General features: G+C 38.5%; 1 protein-coding gene across 3 annotated transcripts in view; it reads left to right on the plus strand.

The window, feature by feature from the left end:
- MON2 (MON2 homolog, regulator of endosome-to-Golgi trafficking) overlaps positions 1–22,377 on the plus strand; it is a 101,110-nt gene that overhangs the window by 65,161 nt on the left and 13,572 nt on the right. The window contains exons 31-35 of one of the 3 annotated variants that reach the window (XM_069852359.1): positions 1,059–1,182; positions 2,014–2,221; positions 3,004–3,086; positions 4,230–4,372; positions 4,493–5,963. In XM_069852359.1, coding sequence (XP_069708460.1) covers positions 1,059–1,182; positions 2,014–2,221; positions 3,004–3,086; positions 4,230–4,372; positions 4,493–4,513 — 579 coding nt within the window. In that variant the 3' untranslated portion in view covers positions 4,514–5,963. Of the gene's footprint in view, positions 1–1,058; positions 1,183–2,013; positions 2,222–3,003; positions 3,087–4,229; positions 5,964–22,377 lie in introns of those variants that run through there. The other 2 variants (XM_069852369.1, XM_069852379.1) reach the window with 2 other exon arrangements.

Below are 22,377 nucleotides of genomic sequence, written 5' to 3' on the forward strand. Positions count from 1 at the left end.
AGAGTGGCTAAAACAGAATGTGTTTCTGCCTCTAACCCAGTATCTGATTCTTACTTATTATGTTATTGCCAAGCAATTACACAGGTAATTGTAAATCATGGAGGAAGCTGACAATTAAACCTCAAGTGAGTGCTTTCCGTGTTGAGGAGAGCCATTTAGTCAGCAATGACATTGTTGCCCTCCAGATGTGTTCTCAATACTGAAAAGCTTGTGCATAAATAAAAAAAACAGTGTTGTTTATGCAGTGTGAAGGCTGCTGTAATTGTAGAAGAGATGATGTTTGGTTGGATAAGGCCAAAGAAAATTAAGCTATGATGGTACTTGGAATGAAGAGGGACTGGTCCCCTTCAGCTCCAGGATGGAGATGTGACAGGCCAGGGGTTAGGGGTACAAAGGAAAAGGAGTTGCAGGGAATACGTGGCAGTTTCTGTGTTTTCTATCTCCTGTCATGTTTCCAGAACGGCAGCTGGGAGATGAAGATTTCTGGTTGAAAAGTGGGAGCGGTTTTGTCTGCAGTGAGCAAAACTCTGAGATCTAATGCATTAATTTGTCGAGATCTAAACCCACTTTGTTCCTGAATGGGAGTGTCAAGGGCAAGGATAGAAAGCATTTTGGTTAATGTGCGTTGCCTTAAGCCTGTTAATAGTTAACTCACTTGTTCTGCTTTGCAGATGTCATCTTGGAAGCACGTGATACGTGTTAGTGTCTAGTGAGGATATAGAGTTGAGTGGAGGGAGAGGGAGATTCCTAATATTAGATCTTCTCTTTTCAAAACTGTAAATTCGAACTGAAAAATATAATTCAAATGTTAGTGGAAATCTCAGTGATAAGTACTTCAGAAATTGACAAAAGTATGGGGAAAAGTAGTTTATTATTTCAAGTTTAATGTTACATTCAAGACCACATTTTTTGGGCCTAGCTGCAAATTTTAAAAGCTAGCATTGGAAGATTTGTTAAAGTTTCATTAGGTGTGTCCCTTTTGTTTAATGTTTCCATCTTCTTCGTACTAGAATTACAACTTTAATATTCAGGATACAAATATATTTGATTTATTTTAGGTGGTGCAGCTTATCAGCACAGAGATACTGCCATATGCTAATTTTATTCCCAAGGAATTTGTTGGCCAAATAATGACTATGCTCAATAAAGGCTCAATACATTCTCAGTCGTCCTCCTTTACAGGTACGGTACCTGAATGACAAAAGATACAGTAATATACTAGGAAGCAATGAAAATGTTGAGAGTACTTATTCTGATAAAGACTTGAAATTCTGCGGCAGGTATTCAGTATAGACTGTTGGATATTCAGTTTGTTTTTATAAACTATGACGGTTTTTTATGGAAGGTGCTGAGCATTTCTTGCAGTTTTTTAAAAATTATTTCCTTACTTCTTGGTCAGTATCATATATAACATTGTACTTCTTTTACTTTATTTTTATGCTTTCTACATAGTTTGTTTTTCATTGTGCCAGATGAAATACCTCTGACAAGTTCAGACAGTTATAAGATGGGCATAATATCCTGTTCTTAAAAAACAAAACGACCATAGTGTAACTCAGTGGTGTACCTAACCAGGTACTTTCTCTGCCTTCAAGAAGAAACAGTTATGTTTTCTGGGGAAAGATGAATGAAGTGAACATAAGCCATTACAGAGAAAAATATTTGGATTGTACAGTACCAAATATTAGTTCTTCTGATATAGAATTGGGGTTGCTGGGTTTTTTTTGTAATTGATTTAATATATTTTATTATTAAAGCAATGTGAACTAGGTGATACATTATCAAACATGTTGCTTATTTCATCTTTTGTTTTTGGAACTTAATTTATGACTATTGCATAGTTGCCTTTTTCTTAGAATGTATTCTTAATATTTGTTCATATCACTGTTAATCTTTTTTTAATACTAAAGGAGCGATAACCTTTTTGTGAAATACAATAAGCTGTTTGAAGTGCAATATTTAGTGTACTGCCATGCACGTTGCACAACTAAATACAACATTTTGCTTTGACAGAAGCTGAAATAGATATTCGAATGAGAGAAGAATTTTCCAAGGTGTGTTTTGAAACACTGCTCCAGTTTTCATTCAGTAATAAAGTCACGACTCCTCAGGAAGGCTACATCTCTAGAATGGCACTTTCTGTGCTCTTGAAAAGGTCACAGGATGTATTGCATCGCTACATAGAAGATGAGAGACTGAGTGGCAAATGTCCTCTTCCACGGTATGTACATTGTCTTTTGGAAATGAAAGGTATTACCAGTACTTTATGAGAAGAAGGTTGCATTCAAAGTATCACTCAATCATAAAAAAAACATTGTGTGTTGGGGAGTGAAATTTAAAGCCAGGGGAATGTTTATGGGGAAGACATTTCAAAGAAAACGTTGAAACCAATTTTTTTGTTGAAAAAGCTTTAGGTAATAATGGTCGTATTCAGTGCTGTTACATACATAATAGGAATATGACTTAGTAACTAACATTTTCGGTTATTGAAACAATGTTTCTGATATCTATAAGGTAATATTTGTGAAATCTGATTTCTCTTTATTTGCAGTAGGGCTATGTATAGTTTCTAAAATGAGAGGTAGAATCTACTCAAAAATAAGATCAAATACCCAAACAGCAGCATTGTGAATCATCACTCAAGTAATTGTTCTTGAAACAGAAAAATTGACTGAAGTGTCCCTTAACTTTTGAAGGTTTTGATAATGCATAATTAAATCGATTATTTTTATGTTACAGTTAATCATACACATGCATATTTCCATATTGAGATGTGTATGCTGCTATTTCCAGTATCAAATTTAAAGCTACACTAGCTGAGACAACAGAATGATAGTGGGAAAGTGAAAGACAAATTAATCTCTAAATATCCTTTTTTGGTAGGCTTCATTGTTGCTGTTTCCATTATGAGGGGTTTTTTTTAATGTTATGTAAGTTTCATAGCAAACTGATGCTCTTGAGACAAAAATCAGTATTTGACGGCTCTCATTTTTCCCTTTGTAGGCAACAAGTAACAGAGATCATATTTGTTTTAAAAGCTGTCAGTACTCTCATAGACTCACTTAAAAAAACTCAACCTGAAAATGGTAAGTTATTGTTAAACGACATGGTTCTAAACAACATAATGTTATATCTGCCACAGGGACATACTTATTCTTTCCTGTAGTAATCTTTACACAAATTGGAAAGAAAAGCGTAATCCATAACATTCAGTAGTTTGTAATTCTGTTCATAGGTAGATGTCAGGTAGGCCAAAAAAAAACCAAAAAAACCACAAAGTTTTTTCCAGTTTACCTAGAAGTATAAGGTGCCAATGTATGTGTAATATAATAAAAAAGTTCGATTTCTAGTATCTTAGATAGAGATTGGTGTCTTCTAAAATCAAACAAAAAATCTGCCATAAGATGTTAGTAGAAATTTTAAATATATATAGTCTTGCTAGATCCTTGTTCTTCTCATGATATCTCTATAGGTTGCTATGGATCACATTCACATAGGTGTGCTCTGCAAGTAAAGGGCTGTACAAGTTAAATGCACAAGTAGGTTGCTAGATACTTGCTTCCCCTCCCTTTTTGCTCTAGTACCTTCTGTTGAGAAAGATGTCTTAGCTCATTGATGCCCAAGTAAATGGTTGATAGATGTATTTAAAGGGCTGAACTAAATGGAAGACCTCAGCTTCATTTTTGGTTGTGTCTCCTCTTCTTCCTGTGAGCTGTATCTACTGTATGCATAGAGAGTTCCCACCAGAAAATTTAGTTGGAGTCTTAGTTAAACCAGCTGTACTGGTTTGAAATTAATAGAAGCCCTCATTGCTGACAAGTTTCCAAAAGTGAAATGTGTGTCCAATTATATTTTCTGTCAATAGGTGAGAAAAGCAGGCAGGAAATGTGTGTGTGTGTGATGGATTTAATAAAGCAGTATCTTCAGTTTGTCAGTTCTTCATCCAGAAAACACAGTAAATGACTCGCGTGTAGAAACACAGGTGTGTAGCACAGTTTTATGGATATCACATCTGGCTTCCAGCTGCTGCTCCATAAAAAGTGTGGGGCACAAATCCTGCGACATATCTGACAGCCCTGTAGAGATCTCGTAGTGTCTTATAAAGCACAGTGCACCCATGTTCAGGCACCTATTTGTGCCCCTATTTCTTCAAGTATTGGGAAAAAAATCTGTTGTAAGAATATGCAAAGGAAGTGAGTGATTCAAATCTGTTCTTTTCTTTGTTGCAGTTGATGCTAATACATGGGCACAAGTTATTGCCTTGTACCCGACTTTAGTAGAATGTATCACCTGCTCATCCTCAGAAGTATGCTCTGCTTTGAAAGAGGCACTCGTTCCCTTTAAGGACTTCATGCATCCACCAGCATCCAAGGTACAGAACGGAGAGTCTTGACCCCATAAAACTTTTTTTTATTATTATTTTTGAAGGAAAAAGTATCCAAAAATGTTTGTTTCTGGGTGAAGTTTCTCTGAGGAAATCTCTTGTTACTAGTACTTTGGCAACCAGTGCTGACTGCCTTTTAACTGTACTAACAAGAGCTCAGCAATCCACAAGTACAGGCTATCTCTCAAAGGTTCCAGAGTGAGTAGCAGTGCAAACCTTTAATAAATTTAACTGAATAGTTGGAATCATTTATAATCTAATGTACTTGCTACAGTATCTTGAAGTGGTGATTGAAAAGTGGGCTTATGTACAGCTTGTTGTGTATGTGTTAATGATGTAATTAAAAATATTTCAATTCAGTCAGATTTATTAGGCTGGTGTTTTGCACCCTTTTTTTGAAGTACGAATTGTACTAAAATTTTATGCAAGATGGTACTGTAACATTCCATATCTCTGTAACCAGCCTTTGTAAACAAAGGGAACTGATATCCTTGTGTGTATAATAAATGGTACAGTTCTGTATAAAATAGTTGCATTTATTATTTAAATTCTTTTTAAAATATTAATAATGGTAAATGCTTGAAAATGTATTTATTATGAATAAGTTGTATGCTTGCATTTTTACTTACAGTTTGCCTTCTAAATTGCCAGATATGCTCACTCATATCTGATCATGTTGTTAGTTTTTGCTTAATTGAATGTATCTTCTCTGTGGCCATTGGACATCTAAGAAAGGGTCATACGACAAATGATTGCAGCAAGCAGTCAGGAGTCTGCTGATCTCAAACTTTAAAGTAGTTACCTGAAATAAGTTTGAATATGCAGAAATCCACTGTAGCACTTCAACACTACCATACCTCACTTCATAATGTATTTGTTTCAAGATGTTTGTTCTTCATCCATTTTTGTAGTTCTAGCCTTGCTTTAAAAAAAACACATACGTGGGGGTTGTCAGCCTTTTTTGACCTTCTTGGCAGGTATCACAGTCTTTGAATCATGACCCAAGAAAGGAGATTTCAAATATCTGAAATACTTGGCTGTAATATTTTGTTCAATAATTTTAAGTGCTTTGTTTTGTAATGTCTTTTCAACCCAAAAAAATTGTTCTAATCTTTTAATTATAAACTGTGTCTGATACAAAACCATGAGAAGTGTATTTTTGAAGATAGTTACTCATTTAGAAGCGCAGTAAAATTTGTCATGTAAATGTGAATTTGTTTCATTTTCGCGTAATACACAATTGAAGCAAAACACTTTTAATAGTATTGTTTTTAAAGTTTGTGACTTAGGACTTAAACTCTTATCATTAAACCATTAATTATGATTTCAATAACATTTCATCTGTACTCACATATTTTTAACCTGTGATACGAAAGCACAAAGGCCAAATGTAAAAAAAAAAAGAAAAAAAAAGGACAGGTGCCTTTCTATGGATTTGAGAATTCCAGAGCTTCCCGGTAGGCTTTTGTTCCTTCAAGTCTTTTGTAGATATTAAAAGAGATTATCATGCATAAGAAATGGTATTATATCTGTTTGCTTTACCTTTTCCTGGATTAAATAGACATGGATTGGTACGTGTGAATAGATACAGAAGTGGTAGGAGGAGCTTCACATTGAAGCCATCATAAACTAGTCAGGTTTAGAAATGCCCTGCGTGAATACTGTCATAGGAGCACAGCTCGGAACAGCTTGCTCACATAAGGCTCCAGTTTATGGTCCTTTTTAAAAGCTTTCTGTTTCAAAGTTTAGTAAATATTAGAGAGGCTTCAAGAGCTTGTGCATTTCTCTGTGACTGAAGTTGCACGGAACTTATTTGTCAAACGTGGATAGTTTTTAGAGAACACAGAGTTTACATTAAGGAAACAAATGCTTCCCATTAAAAGAATTTATGTCAAATAGCTTCTCTGGAGGAGCCGTGCCAGTATCATGCAGAACTGGGTCCCACATAGATAACAAGATTATCCATACTCTGAAAGTGAAAACCTGGTAGCTGCTTTCTTAATTAGTGGAATCTACATCTATGAGGTCATTAAAGAAACCAAGTGTAGGACAGGAAAGAAGGGTATTATTTTGATTTACAATATATTATCTTAACAAGAATTTCTGGAAAGAGGTGTGCAGACCAAACTGGGTGAATTTGTTTCTGATTAGTTTCTAACTGATTTTTCAGTGATAACACAGATACATTCTGTCCAATGAAGCAAATCTTCAGCTCTGTCTGTATTTTAAAAAGGAGGTGTATAAGTCTTTCCTGACTCAAGAGCTCACAATACTCTACCACCCATGTGCATTAATCTTCAAAAGGTTTTGGAAGAAACTGTCGAGGAGCTAACTTCCCTTCCTTTCCTCCCAATTACAAAATGAATATCTGTGCTATTTAAGCCACTTTTTGGCCCTGCAAGGTGAGGATGACCATATTCAACCAGCTTTCTTATATTCCATATAAGTAGTTGGATAACTAAAACCAAAGCTATTTAGTTTAGAAGAGGGTTTTCATTGACTGATTTTGTCTGTGAATAAGAATTATTCCCTTTACTGTGCCTTCTTGTCCAGCGCTCAAATATTTCTTCCAACTTGGAGTATCAGTTTCTTTTTTCTGTTTGTACATTTTGCTAAATATTCTCAGGGCTTCTTTGATGCAGACAGAATATTTAAATTTCTCATTTTTACACATTTCTTCAAGAAGAAATTTAATTTAATTTAACATTACCTATTGAGTAGGTTTTCAAGTCTGTAGGGTTGCTTAGTCATGAGAAGTAAGACACCTGGACATTTTAAGGATTGGGATTGGCATTGTCACTGAAACCAGCTAGGGAAGTGGTACTGCTGACGGTGTAGAAATACATCAGCTGGAAGTTAAATGATAAGCATTAATTGCTTATTGAACGTAAACACGATCGTCACCTTTTTTCTTCTTCTCCCCAACTTTAAATTAAAGACATGGATTGGGAATCTAAAGAGAAAGTTTGAGGGTCTCACAGATTATTTGACAATTTCTGTAAAGATTTTGGATTACTTGGGAAAACTTGTGTATCTCAATGCCCTGACCATTGCCTTAATGTATGCAAGGATTTAAGATTACATAGTAACTCCAGTTAAGAAAAAAGAACAGATGCCTCAATGTGAGAAATTCTGACAAAAAGTATAATTCATAGAAGTTACCCATAGTACTTATTTGCTTATCATCACAGATGCTTATCTAACTGGATATCCATTTTTTCCCTTGTACGTATGTTCACTTCCCTGCCTGTTTCACTGGTGAACTGTGGTACGTTACTGAGCATTAAGCCACATGAAATACATGGACACTTTTAGTTATTTATAAGGGCAAGTAGGAGATTAGTCTATAAAGCTCCAGTGGTTTATCATCCTATCCCACAGATGGGTTTTGGAGTTTGTACTTTTTTTCTCCCCACGTTGAGTTGTTTCTTCTTGCCAAAGAGCAAACATTCTCATAGCTGGCCTTGAACTCTTCGGCAGGATATTTTTAGTGAGGTTAATGCCTTTCTTTTCCTCAGCATGTGGCAAACACAAGTACTAGTCATCATTGTATTCTACAGAAATTAACTTCAGGATGCTACTGTTCTTGGGGGTGGGAAGGAAGAACCCGTATTTTTTCTTCATCTGTTTCTGTACAGCTCCGTTCCATGTCTTTCTCATAGCTTACATCAAAACTGCAGCTTGCTACTCACAGAACTGCAGTTTGCCACTTGTTTCCTATGTGGGCAGACACGTTCTACAATACCTACCAAATTATCACTAGCAGAACTGACCCTAATTTCCAGGGATGCAGAAAATAAAATGTGTATTTTGTGTCCATCTATTCTGATCTTTCCTTCTGTCATTGCTCTTCCTGTCAGTTTTCAAGGGGTAAGGGGAGTATCACAAAACATGATCATTTGTGTACATGCGTATAGTATGTGTGTAGTGTTGTGAAGGAGTCAGCTATGAGAATGTGACTTGTGCGGTACCAATGAATAACATTTTTCTTCTCCCGTTAGCTTAGTGAACTGAGATTTTGTTGCTTGAAGAATTCTCAGGAATGCCTTCCAGTTTTATCAATAAAATATTCTCTGGTAATGTGTGGGGCTCATTGTGAGCCTGGCCTTTTAAAAAAAATATTCTTAATGCTTAGTGTTTGCACATGCTGGTGAGATTCAGAATTTGCATCTCTAGCATCTTTAGCTAAAAATGATCAAGTAGGGATGTAAATTTTTTGAGATGTCACTGATTCCTGCAGCTTAGTAACTAGCTCTGTCCATTTCAAGGCTAACAGGATATGGGCAGTTTTTCCTGGCTGCAGGTTATGAATAAATTTAGTAAGGTCTGTGCAGTATTTAGTTTATCTCAAATCTCAAAAAAAAACCTTCTCAAACAGAGGGCTTCAGCAGGACTTGTGCACCAGCATTGAAGCATGCTTCCTGTATAAGCACACTTTCTTCATATGAAAGTTGCATATTTTAAGAACTTGTCAAATGTAAGTCTTGTTTCATAGCTGAGTTGTATTGTTTGGATTTATGTCATGCTGTCTAATTTAGGACAGACAGTGTTACACTCTCTAGGAACCAGCTGCTGGGATCAAGAATGGCTACAGCAGCAGAAAGTGAGGAAAAAAATTGATGATTTAAGACAACTCATGTAAGAAAGATAGTGAAATTAAATATTCACGACTCAGGGTGGAGGGAAAACATCAAAATAAAAATCACTGGACTTCAAGAAGGTAGACTTCAGAAAACTGATAGGTAAGATCTCACAGAAGACAAGTCTGAGGTAAGAGAGGAACTGAGTTTCTTGGAGGTGCAAAGGTCATGATTAAAAGTATAACCATCCCAGTGCAGGTGATGGAGACTAGATGTAGTAAGAAACCAACTTAGTTAAAGGAGGAGTTTAATTGACTTCAAAACCTGCAGAAGGTGGAAATTCAGTTACCACCAAAGAACAGTGTTAACAGGGATGAAAGTAGATGAGGTAAAGCAGCCAACTAACAGAGAATAAATACATATTAAAAGACTGGCACTAACAAAAGTGCTTACTGCTTGAAAGAGAGTAGCTATTAACATCAAGTGATTGTGAGTTTGCTTCAGATTTGCAATTTGTGTTGAACGTTTTAGTTTGTTGTAATGATGACTGATCCAAAAAGTAAAAAACCAGCTGCCAGTGTACTGCTTGTGTGATAACAACCGAAGCAGCTTACCTAGAAAAAGGGACAGAAGCTGGTTATGTGTTGTCAAATTGACTGGGCTTGTATAGTTTCTTCCTGGTATTTGAAGAGCCAATCTGAGGAACTTCAGCATTTTTAAGATCATCTTTGAAAACTAATATAAACCAAGAGAAATACCAGATGACTGCAAAAAAAAAGCAAAAACAGTTTTAAAACTTCTTAAGGACAAAATGGAGAAGATGTAAATCACAGATCAAATGGCCTGCCATTTGTTCATAGTTCTTTTCCCCAAGAATTAAAAATAAAAATCTGTTGTTAGCATCAGCAAGGTATCCACAATATGCATAACTGATAAGTGTTTGCCATGATTTTGTCCCATAAGCCCAGTCTAATTTCTTTCTATGAAAAACTGACAAAGCTTGTGGATGGAGATAAGAACTAGTTGCTAAATCTCAATTTTAGGAAGGCTATGGACATTATTTCACGTAACACCTTTATAAGCAAACCAAGGAAACAAAGTCTAGCCAAGCAGACAGGACCGTAAAAAAATCGAGTATTAGTTAGTCAAGGGCAGAGTGCACTACATACAAAGGATTCTGCATGTAGCTTCTCTGAATACAATATAAGGATAAGAGAGTGGGCTTACTAAATTGGTAGCAAATCGATAGAGATAAGAATGCTAGAAAACAGGATTATAACTCAGCATCTCAGCTAGCAAAATGGTTTCCCAAAAGCCAGGATGCAATTCGTCAGCATGACTGCAATGTGCTGCTGCTAAGCAGCAGTGAGGTTTTTCCATTTAATTTTGCCACCTTTCTTGGATAGGAAACTTGAATTTCAAAACAGTTTTGATGATTTTCCCTAGAAAATTGCTCCAGTGTTAAAATGGCTGTCAGTGCAAATAGCTGTCATTAGCACCACCAAGAAACTAGATCTGAAAACATGTTTTGCAATGGTTTTCTTAACATCTTTTCAGCAATTAAAAATTAAAATTCTTATCAGCTTTTTAGCATAAATTTCTGTGCATAATCTGTAATTTAATAATGTTTAATCTACACAGTGATTGTGTAATTGTCATTGTGTAATCATCCAGTCAAAGCTTTAAATAAGTCTTCATTTTTCAGTTCTGTATCAAACATCTGATCTCTACTCACATTGTTTTAAAAGATTTTAACTAATCTATGTTAAGTCTTAAAGAAATAAGGGGTATATTACAGACAGGATGGAATCTTTGCAATAAAAAATAGTATGGAGTGGTATTACCAGCAGGTTAGGGTTTCTGTGTTGCATTGTAGAATGCATCAAATAGCAGAACTGCAATGCATTAGTTACTGTCCACTTTTCTGACTCAATGTGATAGTCCTTGTGTCCTATCAATTAGACAGTAACATGCTGAAAAACGATCCTTATGTTTCTAAGGTCCTTATTTAAGTAGTTATGTATTTGATTATGAAACAGATTTGATAAAAACGGTAAGGTACCCGCATGCTTACTATGCTAATTGCAGTGTTTTATTAGCAAGAGATGAGTGTTCTTTACTTGCATTTCCTTTATAATCTACATTTAGAGGAGTTCTTAGATAAGCTTATTTTTAAAATCAGTACGATACACTTTCCTTTCCATGTTAACACATTTATTCCCATTTGTGCTCCACATGCCTACCTTAAGAACTCCTTAAGGAATCTCCTTTGTCAGCACTGTAGTCCTCTCTTCACCTGAAGCATGCTCCTTATGGAAAGGATGAGTTAAATACAGCTTCCGTGTTTTTCTTCAATCAAAAATACTGCAATGTTGAAACATGCTCAAAAGCCTTAGCCCATACTGACTGTCAGTTTAATGCTGTTGAAGGATTTTTGAGCTGTTTTGTTTTTATAAGGGACTTCCAATAGATAAAGATAAAAGAAAATCCTTTATATCTGTTTGGCATCTTGGTAGTTTTGTTTTGAAGACCCCGATCTTCGAATGGAAATCATAACTGCTGCTCTCTGCATACACAATATCTGCCTTGGTTTTGGCATGAGTCTCCATGACCACTCATACTTCTAAAGCTGACAGCTTCAAGACTGCAGAGGCTGGTGAGGATGAGAAACTACTTGAAACTTGACATCGCCTGGTTTATTGGTTTTAACGTTAACTATTTCTTACTTGGAACTATTAAAGTCACCAAGGAATTGTGTATGTTTCTGGCTTCCTTGCCAGAAGACTCACATGTATTTACCTCATTACATTACAGACTAATGCCTGGTCATTAGGGAAGGGACTGAGAGGTTCCACAGAAAAATGGCAGCCAAAACTGAATTGCCAACAAGAGAGGACCTTTAAAAAGCACTCAAGGCAGTCTGGTTTTGATCAGCCTCTCTTATAAGAAAACATAGAAGGGGGCAGGGATATTATGTGCATAGTACTGCTGATATGTACATGTACAAAGAAGGGGTTTCTGAAGTACATCACAACTATTACTTGCCGATCTACTTACTGAGCATCTGTTCATGCCTCAGGGCTTGATGTTGTAGCACAATATGGTACTACCTTCCCACTGAAAGCAGCCCTGGAGTCTGCAGATAGTGCTGCCCTAGAACAAATGAGGAAAGATAACAATTTATTTTAGAAAAGACTGATTCAAATTAATATTTTCTCTTAAATTATGGAATCAATAACCTCTTTTATACTTCTATACACTATAATATCTTAAAATTTTAAGCGGTTATGTGTTGCCAAAGCCTTAAAAGGAATGCACTGAGCTGATGAATGGAGTAGCACAAAACCCTCTTTTATAGAGAAACAATTGGGAAACAGGTCCTTGAAGTGCTACAACTCACACTTGGATAGCAGTAGGTGCTCCTTCAAGGTCACTTTAGCCAGCTCAATTCAAACAAGTTCAAACTTGGAAACAAATTAGGAATGGAAAAAAGCTTGGTTTTTTTTCCCCACTGCGTGCATAGCAGAGATCTGTGAAGGTGAAATCTTCTGTATTTAAAAGCTGAAGGCAGCGTCAACCAGAAACAATCAGTTATGTTCTCTTAGTTAACAAGATATGTTTCATCAATGTATCTAATACATTTAAAACTGATCAATCTAAGAAAGGATTATTTTGAATACTGTTTTTAATATTATTCTACTTTGCATCCAAAGACAGCACTGTGGAAACTAATGAAGTATTAAAGAAAAATATACCATCTTCTGATAAAATGTAACTATTTAGCATCTAATAAGCTATAGAACTGTTAATTACATAAAATGTATTCCCTAGTTATAAAAGGCTGCCAGTCTTACTGCAATGATTATATTTAAATGAGAACAAACATTTAAATAATTGCTAGTGAAGTAAAAAAAAAAATCTTTTACGAGAGAGAACTACAGATGCAAAAATAAGGCTTAAAACATAGCTCCCTTCCAAGACAGAAATAATTTGTCCTGTAATAAAACTTACGAGAGGCAGTATAGAGTATTTGCTTTGAGAGGCACAAGTTAGATTCATCTTCTGAGATTTAGGCAACTAAAATTTTGAGGTCTTCTCCAAGATTAACGCGCCTGGCTTTCATTTGCAATGAGAGAAGACAAAATAGGCACGGCTAGCAGGAGATCCATTCCATCCTAAAAGAAGTCATACAAGTTGCTATGTGGAAGTGCCAGTTCTTGCTGTGGGAGCACGGGACAACTACTTTAGGCTTAGGCATATGGTGTTTCGTGGTTTTTCATTTCCAGTTTACTTTAGACATCTCAAAATCAGGAAGATAAATCTCCGTCAGAGTCTCAGCGAGCCACGGTAAATGCAACCGACGCTGCTGTTGCAACATGTTGATGGTGCTGTAGGGGTTTTTTTGAGCTTGGGGGAAAGAGCATTTTCATAATGGGCTTTTGTTTACTTTTTGGTTTATTACATATCCTTTGTAGGGGCCAACTCTGAGGCTTAGCTGCTTTTTTTCCCTTTATTGAGATCACATTCAAGTATTTATTTGTTGTATCCTGTCTCTGAAAGAGGCAACATGTTATACGACTTCCTTTTAGTCACAGCATTAGTCTAAATACTTGGATGAAGGTTCAAGAGCTCAACAGTTACTGTTAGTGTAGAAAATAGAGCTCTTCTTGAACATTAAATTCCCCTTGCTATGGATCTATTTTGTTTTTACATAGGTTCCCCAGTTTGGATGAGTACATGACATTGCATTCATGAACTCAGTAAACTGAAATAAACATTTCCAGTCCTGCTACGCTTTTGTATGCTCCTTATCAGAGAATTTTAATGTCTGTTTTTTATAAAACATTTACCTGCTGCTTTCTACCCAATTGTTTCAGGTCAGCAAGGTTACAGTTGCTTTTGATACCTGTAAGTTGGTGCCTGAATGCTTATTTTTGTCACTTTAATTTCTCATCTCTGAGGAAAAACTGTTTGCTAGTAAGCATGACTTTGAAAATTGTTGCATATTCACGTTCTCAGTAAAGAAGACTTGAATTACTGAAACTAACTAAAGGAATCAATCTTCAAAATCTTTCAGAGCTTTGCGTTACAAGATGTGGGACAGTGTGAGGGAATCAGCAAGGTGGATGTTTCCAAAAACCATCAGGGTCTGCAAGCTTGCAGATTGCTACCCGAACTCATCTGCAGCTTTGCACATTGCCTGACCCTTTTAGTTCCTTTGTTACTGCTTCCCAGGGTCTGCTTTAATAACTTTTCAGACTTAAAGATTTAGATAAACGTAAATCCACAAACTAAGTATCAGTGTAGATGGTCTAATTTGCCATGTAATAAATTTTGGTGTGTGCTGAGTATGCTGTTAGTTTTTAGTGATATCTAATAATATAAAAATAACAAATTCTGCCTATACATGATAGACCACAAATATTTCAATTAATAAATTTACCAAACTTCCAAAAGAAAACAGTATTTTACTACTGTTTAACTGCCCCTTGTTATAAATAATTAAATACATCCCATAGAAGTGGTTTAAATTTACAATTTACTTTCACATAGAAGTGATGATTTTCCTCACATATAAGTTGCAAATTTCTTACCCAAGAAGCTTTCTAAATGTACTCATGACGTTAAGATGGATTTCAGTCTATTAATAAATATAAAGGAGACTTTGATTAAAGAAAACAAGTAATTGACAAGTGAAATAATAATAATCTTGCATAAGCATTGCTTTACATTATATAGTTGAAGTTGTTTTTGAACAGAAGGTAGTGTAGTAAAAAAAAAGAAAGTAAAAACCCAGAATTAACTAAAAACTTCAATGTTTGAGTAAGTATGGAGGGGGTTTTGCTACTATTAATACCTTTTGCAATATAATCTTAGTTTAAATAAATCTGTCTGAAATTTGTAATAGTAAGAGGTGGTCTGAAAATAACTAGGCATTGCTTTTTTTTAAAAAAAAAACCACCCTTAAACTTTCCCAATTTTAGATTGTGTTTCTCTTTCTGAGTTAGGTTTTCATGTCTACACCAATTTAACCCAGTAGCACACAATTCCTTAGTGCATCAATCTCTCTGTAATACTTCGCCTCTCCTGAGTTGACCTTAAATAGCAGAACGATTAACTCTTACTGTCCCTGGGAGAAATAGCATTACACAGCTTTACAGAGGAAAACGGGAACTGGGAGAAAGTGGGCTGAAGAAGACCAAGCAGTCTCTTGCAGAACCAGAAGCAAAGGACTCGTGAGTTACTGGATGCTTCCATTTTCTTAGCTTTAAAATGTTCTTTTTAGTCTGTATCAAAAACATATGTACTTTGTAAGCACATAAGAGACTCTTAAGCATGTTTTCTCTGACACAAAATCACTGATTAAATGCCTTTTAAACAAGTAATCTACTTGCACTTGATGCTTCATATAGGTAGCAACTTGAAAAACAAGGGACTGCATGGCCATGAAGTATTTTCTTTCTCTTCTTCAAGGTGGCAATGTTTCAGCTGCTTTCTAGTATGACTTTATCAACTACAGATTTCTCATGAGTTATCATTGAGTTATAAGCTCTTCAGGAGGCTGGAGAACAAGTCTTACAAGGAGCGGCTGAGGGAACTGGGGTTGTTCAGCCTTGAGAAGAGGAAGCTGAGGGGAGACCTTAAACTGCTCTCTACAGCTATCTGAAAGGAGGTTGCGGAGAGGAGGGTGCTGGCCTCTTCTCCCAAGTGACAGGGGACAGGACAAGGGGCAATGGCCTCAAGCTCTGCCAGGGGAGGTTCAGGCTAGATATCAGGAAAAAATTTTTCACAGCAAGGGTCATTGGGCACTGGCAGAGGCTGCCCAGGGTGGTGGGTGAGCCCCCATCCCTGGAGGTATTTGGGTAGATGAGGTAGTTGAGGACATGGCTTAGTGGCAGATCAGAATGGTTGGACTCGATGATCTAAGAGGTGTTTTCCAAGGTAGTGATTGCAGGATCACTGAAGGCATTGCATTTTATTCTCAGCGTGTGTTGTAGATAGTTTTGCACTGGAAACTCCAAGACTGTAGAATTTGAGTGGAGGTCTGGCTGCAAGCTGGGTTATTTCCGTATTCTGAGTCTTGAACTGTATGATTTTTTAACTTCTTTAGCCTAACTCCTTTTGTGTATTTGTCACTGAAATCAGGAAAAGAAACTTCTTAACTGCAGTCAGGGGCCTTAAGAAGCGGGCATTGTTTTAATTTGGTACCAGATGGATGGGTGGACAGGATTCAATTCTAGAACATGTTTTACATAGGAGCTCACGTTTGTTTGCTCAGGAACACAACACGGGTGGCTGTTTTATCAGCTCTGCCTGTAAGATCTGCTGGCGGTGAAGGCCAAACCCAGCTTGATAAGAAGCGTTTCTAGATGTGTGTTCGTTGTCTCATTGAGGTCTGTTTCTGGGATGGAGCGGCCTTCCTGGGCTCTGGCAGAAGTAAAAGCCTCCGCGTTTTGTACTGGGATTAAAAAACTCCACCTTTCAGAGCGCAAACCCGAGTTTATTGGCAAAGTTAAAGCAGCGTTTCCCCTGCACGCACCGTCCTCGCCCCCCCGGGCCTCACGGGGGCGAAGGGCGCCTCTTCCCCCCGGCTCCGCCCCCGCGCGGTCCCGGGGCGGCTCCCCAGCTCCGAGCCGCGGCGCCCGCCCGCCCCGCGCCATCTTGGCCTCCGGCCGCGGGCAGCGCGCCCCTCCCGCCCTCCCCAAGATGGCGCCGGCCGGGTGAGTGACACGTCCAGTCACGTGGGCGGCGGGTGAGCGCCTCTCTCCCCCCGCCCTCAGCGCTCTCTATGGTTCAGCCGGGCGCGCGGGCGGCGGCGCGGGACGGAGCCGCGCCGGGAGCGGGGCCGCCGCCGCCTCCTCCTTTGTCTGCGGCCTCGGCCAGGCGAGCGCTTCCCCCTCCCCGACGCCTTCGCCGGAGAGGGCTCGGCTCCCTCCCCGTCGCGGGGGTGGGGGGGTCCTTCCCGGCCCCTTCGCCTCAGGGCGAGCGGGGCCGCGGCTGCAGCGCCCGGGCCGGGAGGGCGGCTGGGGGGTGGGGGGGGTGTCCTGTCTGTCTGTCTCTCTGTCTGTCTGTCTCTCCCCGCCTGTGTGTCTCCCCCCTCCACCCCCGTTTGTCTCCTTTCCTCCCCCCTTCCCCGCCCCATCTGTTCCAGGGCTCGCGGATCGGTGCCTGTTTGAAATTAAAGGCGATCTCCGCGGTGCCAGCTGGGGTCTGTAACGGATCTGAGGAATGAAGCTCTTCCCGTCGGTTTCAGGTCATGCGAGGAAAAGGGCAAAGCTGGGGAGGGAGCTGGGCGGGGTTTCCCTTTGCTTTTTCACAGTCAGGCGAGAGGAGTCTGGTTGATGTCTGCAGCAGATAAAGGAGACGAGAGGATCATCAAAGGACCCCAGAGCCCTTTTATCTTTCTGCTGCTTTTCCCCCCTCTCTAATTGCGTTTTGCCGTCGCTGTGGCGCCTGCCTGCTCGGTTCCCCTCTTCGGAAGGGGAAAGTGCACCAGGGCCCTGGCTGAGGTAGTAGTTTGTGCTGTTGGTCGGGTTGTGACATTGCCCGCTGTGGAGATAACTGCGCAAGCTACTGCCTTGCTAGTGCTGGTGATGTTCGGCTGCAGATGAAGACAATGACAATGGGAATCCCCTTTGTTTTCCCGGGATTGCGTGCTGCTGAGGTGGCAACAGTTCCTTCTCCTGCAGAAGGAGTCTAGCCTTGACCGCTGTGAGAGTAGTGGGGTTTGACCCCGTCGGTAGGATGCTGCTGCTTTCACAGAGCTGGATGAAAAGGCTTTAGTTTCACACTGTTTGGAGGGCACCTGAATTCGGGCTGAAGAGCCAGTGTCTGTATTCTCGTGCTGAGACTTCATTATTCACGCGGCACCCTTGAAAGAGGAGGGTTTTCTGTTTTGTGAAGACTGACTTGTATTTTCTGTGTTCTGAATATGCAAAACTTGTATGTGTGATAGTAAGTGCTCTTGTTTGAATGGTAAAAAATCCCGAGTATCTTTCTGACGAAAGCAAAACCGTGTAATTACCACTTTCCTTACATTGATAAGATAGTCTTTTTACAGTGTAGACGACTAATTGTACTGCTTGATGCTAACAGATTTTTAGGTGAACTGAGATATTTTTCCTGTATGCTTTGACTTACTTATTGTGAAAAGCAAACCCATGAATCTGCTACTGTGAATTAATTAAAATTGTTGGTATATTTATAGTGATGGCTAAGACTGTCTTTTTAATATGAATTTTAGTGTGTTGACCACTTATTACAATGGCTTAAACTTGGAATATATTAAAACATTTACAATAAATGCATATAACTGTCTCTTATGTTTTTAAAAATAAGAGTTAATTTTTCAGTCTTTGTAAGACCTAATTATGAACAGGTTGTGGATAATCTTTTGGGCTGGTAGTGAAAGTTAAAGCTCTGGCTGACCACTTGAAAATCAGTTAGTGCTTTAATGTGACTTTTAATTCACTGATCAAACGTATTTATTATATTGGGAAGAGCTGGATATCTTACAGATATTTAACTTCGCCTCTTTTTTTTTTTAACTGTTTGAATTATATGTATAGAAGACATGCAAAGGTTGCTCTTGCACCTCTGCTGAATGTAAAGTGCCTTGCAGAACATAAGGAACGTCGTACTTGCTGACAAGTTTAATCTGATGATACTTCATTTCAGTACAATGTGTTATTCTGATAATTTAAGCTCTGTCATAAACTAAACGTTTTAAAAGCTGGGTATTCTCATGCTCACTAATACACTAAATGTTAAGTGCTTTTACATTTTCTTTGAAGTAAAGTAGCTGGCATAGTTGCTGACTGTTCACAGATTTAAAATATAATTCGGCTTTCTCTCCCACCTTAATTGGAAGGGGCAAAAAGAATACGACAGCTGCCTGCTTTTCACATCCTAACAAACGGCACATCTCAAACAGCCCCTTGTGGTTTGATCTGGAAGTCAGGGTGGTACTTTCACCATCTACCTTTAGGTGTCTTGTTTCAGCTGGCTAATCCACTAGCGTCTGCCTTTTCAGTGGAGGAGGCAGAGACAGATCCCTGATGTAAATCACACTTCCAAGTGCCTTAACGTTTCTTGTTCTGAATTATCCTTTCAAGGAGCTTGTGTCTCTGTGTTTACAGTAAGGGAGGTGAAGGAGCTTCAGCTAAGCTAAGTGCCTGTAGGTGGGTGGTGTGAAATTGTCCTCTGTTACTTTCCCTTCTTATGCTCAGGGAGGTTGGGTAGAACTAGAACTTGGCTCCCTTTTGTAGCTTTTTGGGCTTGAGAAAGAGAATCAATAGGAGAGTTGTTCAACTATAGTACCATTAGGCACTTAGTTGTTTATCTCCTGTGTAAAATACCTCCCTTAAACTTCACTTGCCCCCTGAGCAATCAGTCCCTTGTGCTCTGGATGGCAACTTAAGAGTTGAGGATAATGTTAAGACCCTGTACTAAAATAGAATAGTGCTACTGAAATAATACAGGTGGGGGGAGTGCTGGTGAGGTGTTGTGTAGTGCATGAGGTGGTTTGTCCTCATGTCCACACAGGTCCCAGTTGACTTGCCTGGTGGGTTTTGGGTGCATACATGTGAATTACTTCATTGAGTTGCATAGCTTTGCTTTAAACACATCCATACATTTATTAGTTCAGTGCACTTCTTAGTCTTGCATTCAAAGTATAGAAATCAGACCAGACAAGTTTCATACTTAGCATTGTCCTAATCTCAGTCCTCACTGCCTAACTGTCCACCTTGCATGGCTTACTCATGTGAAGAAGGCTGTGACATCATGCTTAGAGACAAAAAGATTAATTCTTGAGTGGTATGAAGAGCTTTATCTTAGTGATGTAAAAGTCAAAGCTGATATTTCTGAAAATACTGTGAAAACCTAAAACAGAAAGAGTAGCTTGTATCTTACAAATTCACTGATTCTTTATTGTGATTTGATTAATTAGTTTAGAAAGAAAAATTGCATCATGCCAATTAAAAAGCTGTATTGCTGGCATGTTATTGTCTTTGACATTGTCTCCTGCTGAATTTTTTTTCCCCTTTATTCTTCAGAGGTTTCACTCAGTCAGTCTTCTTGTGTGAATTTGTTATAGCAACATTAAAATAGGCACATGGCTGAGTTGATGGAATTTCTGTGCAAAGTTATTTAGTTTATAGTATTCCTATTGTGTATTGTTTGCTGTGCTGGGTGAGAAAGTACTGCAAGAAATGTTCCTCTGTAGCTTTTCTGAGCACTTCTTTTGACTCATGGAATAATAAAAATGCATTGAGATTCACGGCATAGTCGATTAAGCTTTAGATGCTCTTATTCCCTAGTTTGATGTCTTTTTGCACTGTTGTCTTACCTATTTTGTGAAGAACACTCACCAGCTGCTCACCCCTCCAGCTACTGTCTGTCAGTGCTGCTTCTAAAGATACTGGCACACATCAACCTAAAATCTTAGATTCAAGATATTGCTTCCCTGCAGGGTGCAGTTGCCCTCTCTGTCACCAAGGAGAGTGCTGTGTTCCTATGCTAGCAAACTGGATATTTGAGAACTTATCTTCGCTGGGGTTTGACTTGGTTCTTCTGCTTTAATAGATCCTGGGCCATACACATAATGAGTGAGGCCTCCCACTTACACTGGGAAACTGCTTAAGACAGTAAGAGGAAATGCCAGTTTCTAGAGAGTTATGTCTATAAATACATGAACACTTACTTAAAATACATCAGTGCATTTAACAAGTTGTATGTGAGGCTTCCCATTGGGTGCTTGCTTTGTAAGAATGAGTACTAAATTAACATAAGGAAATGCTCATACTAGTAATTATAAATGACAGTGGACTGCGTTCTTTATATTTAAAATCACTTGGGTTTTCCACTGTCCTGTGCTTAAATGTTACTCAACAAAATGATAAAAAATTCATTCTAGAACATTACTTCTAGAGAAGGTTTTGTGTGTGTGTACATATTTTCATGGTATAGGGCCTAAGAGGCATTATTTCAGTAGCAGGAACAGAAATGTCATTCAAAACGTAAGTGTTAATGTTTGGGGAAGCTCTTAAATACCTAAATTTTGAGTATAGAATACCTCTAATATACATCTTCTCATATGTATTTGGATCATAATTTATACAAACTTATATTTATGAGAATGTACTCAACCCTTTTAGCTGAGCTAGTTGAGTTTTTAGCAGTCCTTTAGCCTCTCGGCTGCATTAATGCACAGGCTTTATGAGTTTCTGTCAAAAAAGACCACATCCTGCCGTTAAAGTGTGAAAGGTTGGGGAAGATGAGAAATGTAACAGAAAAAGTTATCTACTGGGGATTTAGTGGTGTCACCGAAGTGAAAGGCTTGTATTTAATGGGAAGGGGCTGGAGCCTGTGCCCTCCTGCATGGAAAGTGCTACATCATGCTGGGAAGAGCTAATGCCTTCAGTCTGGGAAGACAATCTGAAGACTGGAAGTTAACTTCTCTTTCTTCTTTCTGGCCAAGAATTTACCTGCAGAAACTACGCTCTTACCTGGCCTTCCAGTTTCTCCTCCCAAGTTTGCTTATTTCTGCTGCCTTTCCATTTTCTTTGCACCTGACATTCTTGCTCTGGCACTGTTAGTTTGTGTACCCTGCTTCCCTCTGCAAGGGGAGATAAAGGAATTGGTATGAAAGTGCTGGCATTGAATGAGGCAAGGTTGTACGTATTCCACCTTCTGTGGGAAGGTTTGTGAGTGTTGGAAGGAAAGAGGGGATAGTTTTGCTGCTGCTTAACTTTTGAAGTACCACATCAGGAGGGACCGTTATCTTGACAGTTCATGTTCCTGGAAGGGTGTATTACTTTGATGCCAAGACTTCTAACTGGAAAGGCAAGAGAATCCTTTGTATGTTGCTGGCAAAGAAAAATAGGGCTTGTGGAAGCAAAGAAAAAAGTATGGTTACAGACTTCTAGCTCCTTTGTAATCCACATTTTTTATCTGGTTTTTATCTGGTAAAAATCATTGTGATTTGTGTGTGTGGTTTTTGTTGAGGCTTTGTGTTTCAGGATGAAGCTTGATTTTCCATCTAAAATGGGTCTTGTTCACTCCCAAAGTTTCTACACCATGCTCCTAAAGGCAAAGTTGGTCCTGTCGAGGAGCTTCCAGAAGAGGCTTCTGGAAGATTAAAATGAACCTAACAATTAGCAGATTTTAATTATAATAAAAAGCTTTGGTTATAATAGTGAATTACATGTTAGTATTTGAAGTATGAAGCAGTGCCTCTTTTCTTCGGTAGGTGTTAGTGAAAGCTATATCACTATTGTCCAATACAGTGATGTTTGAGATGAATCATGTTTCTGTAGAGCACCATGGGATTCATCAGGTAGTGTGAGCTGTTACAGACATATTTATCTCTCATGTGGTGGCAAGTGTGGTGGTGTGCCTAACAGAAATAAC

The sequence above is a fragment of the Phaenicophaeus curvirostris genome, chromosome 1, assembly GCF_032191515.1.
Source record: "Phaenicophaeus curvirostris isolate KB17595 chromosome 1, BPBGC_Pcur_1.0, whole genome shotgun sequence".
NCBI classification, from domain to species: Eukaryota; Metazoa; Chordata; class Aves; order Cuculiformes; family Cuculidae; genus Phaenicophaeus; species Phaenicophaeus curvirostris.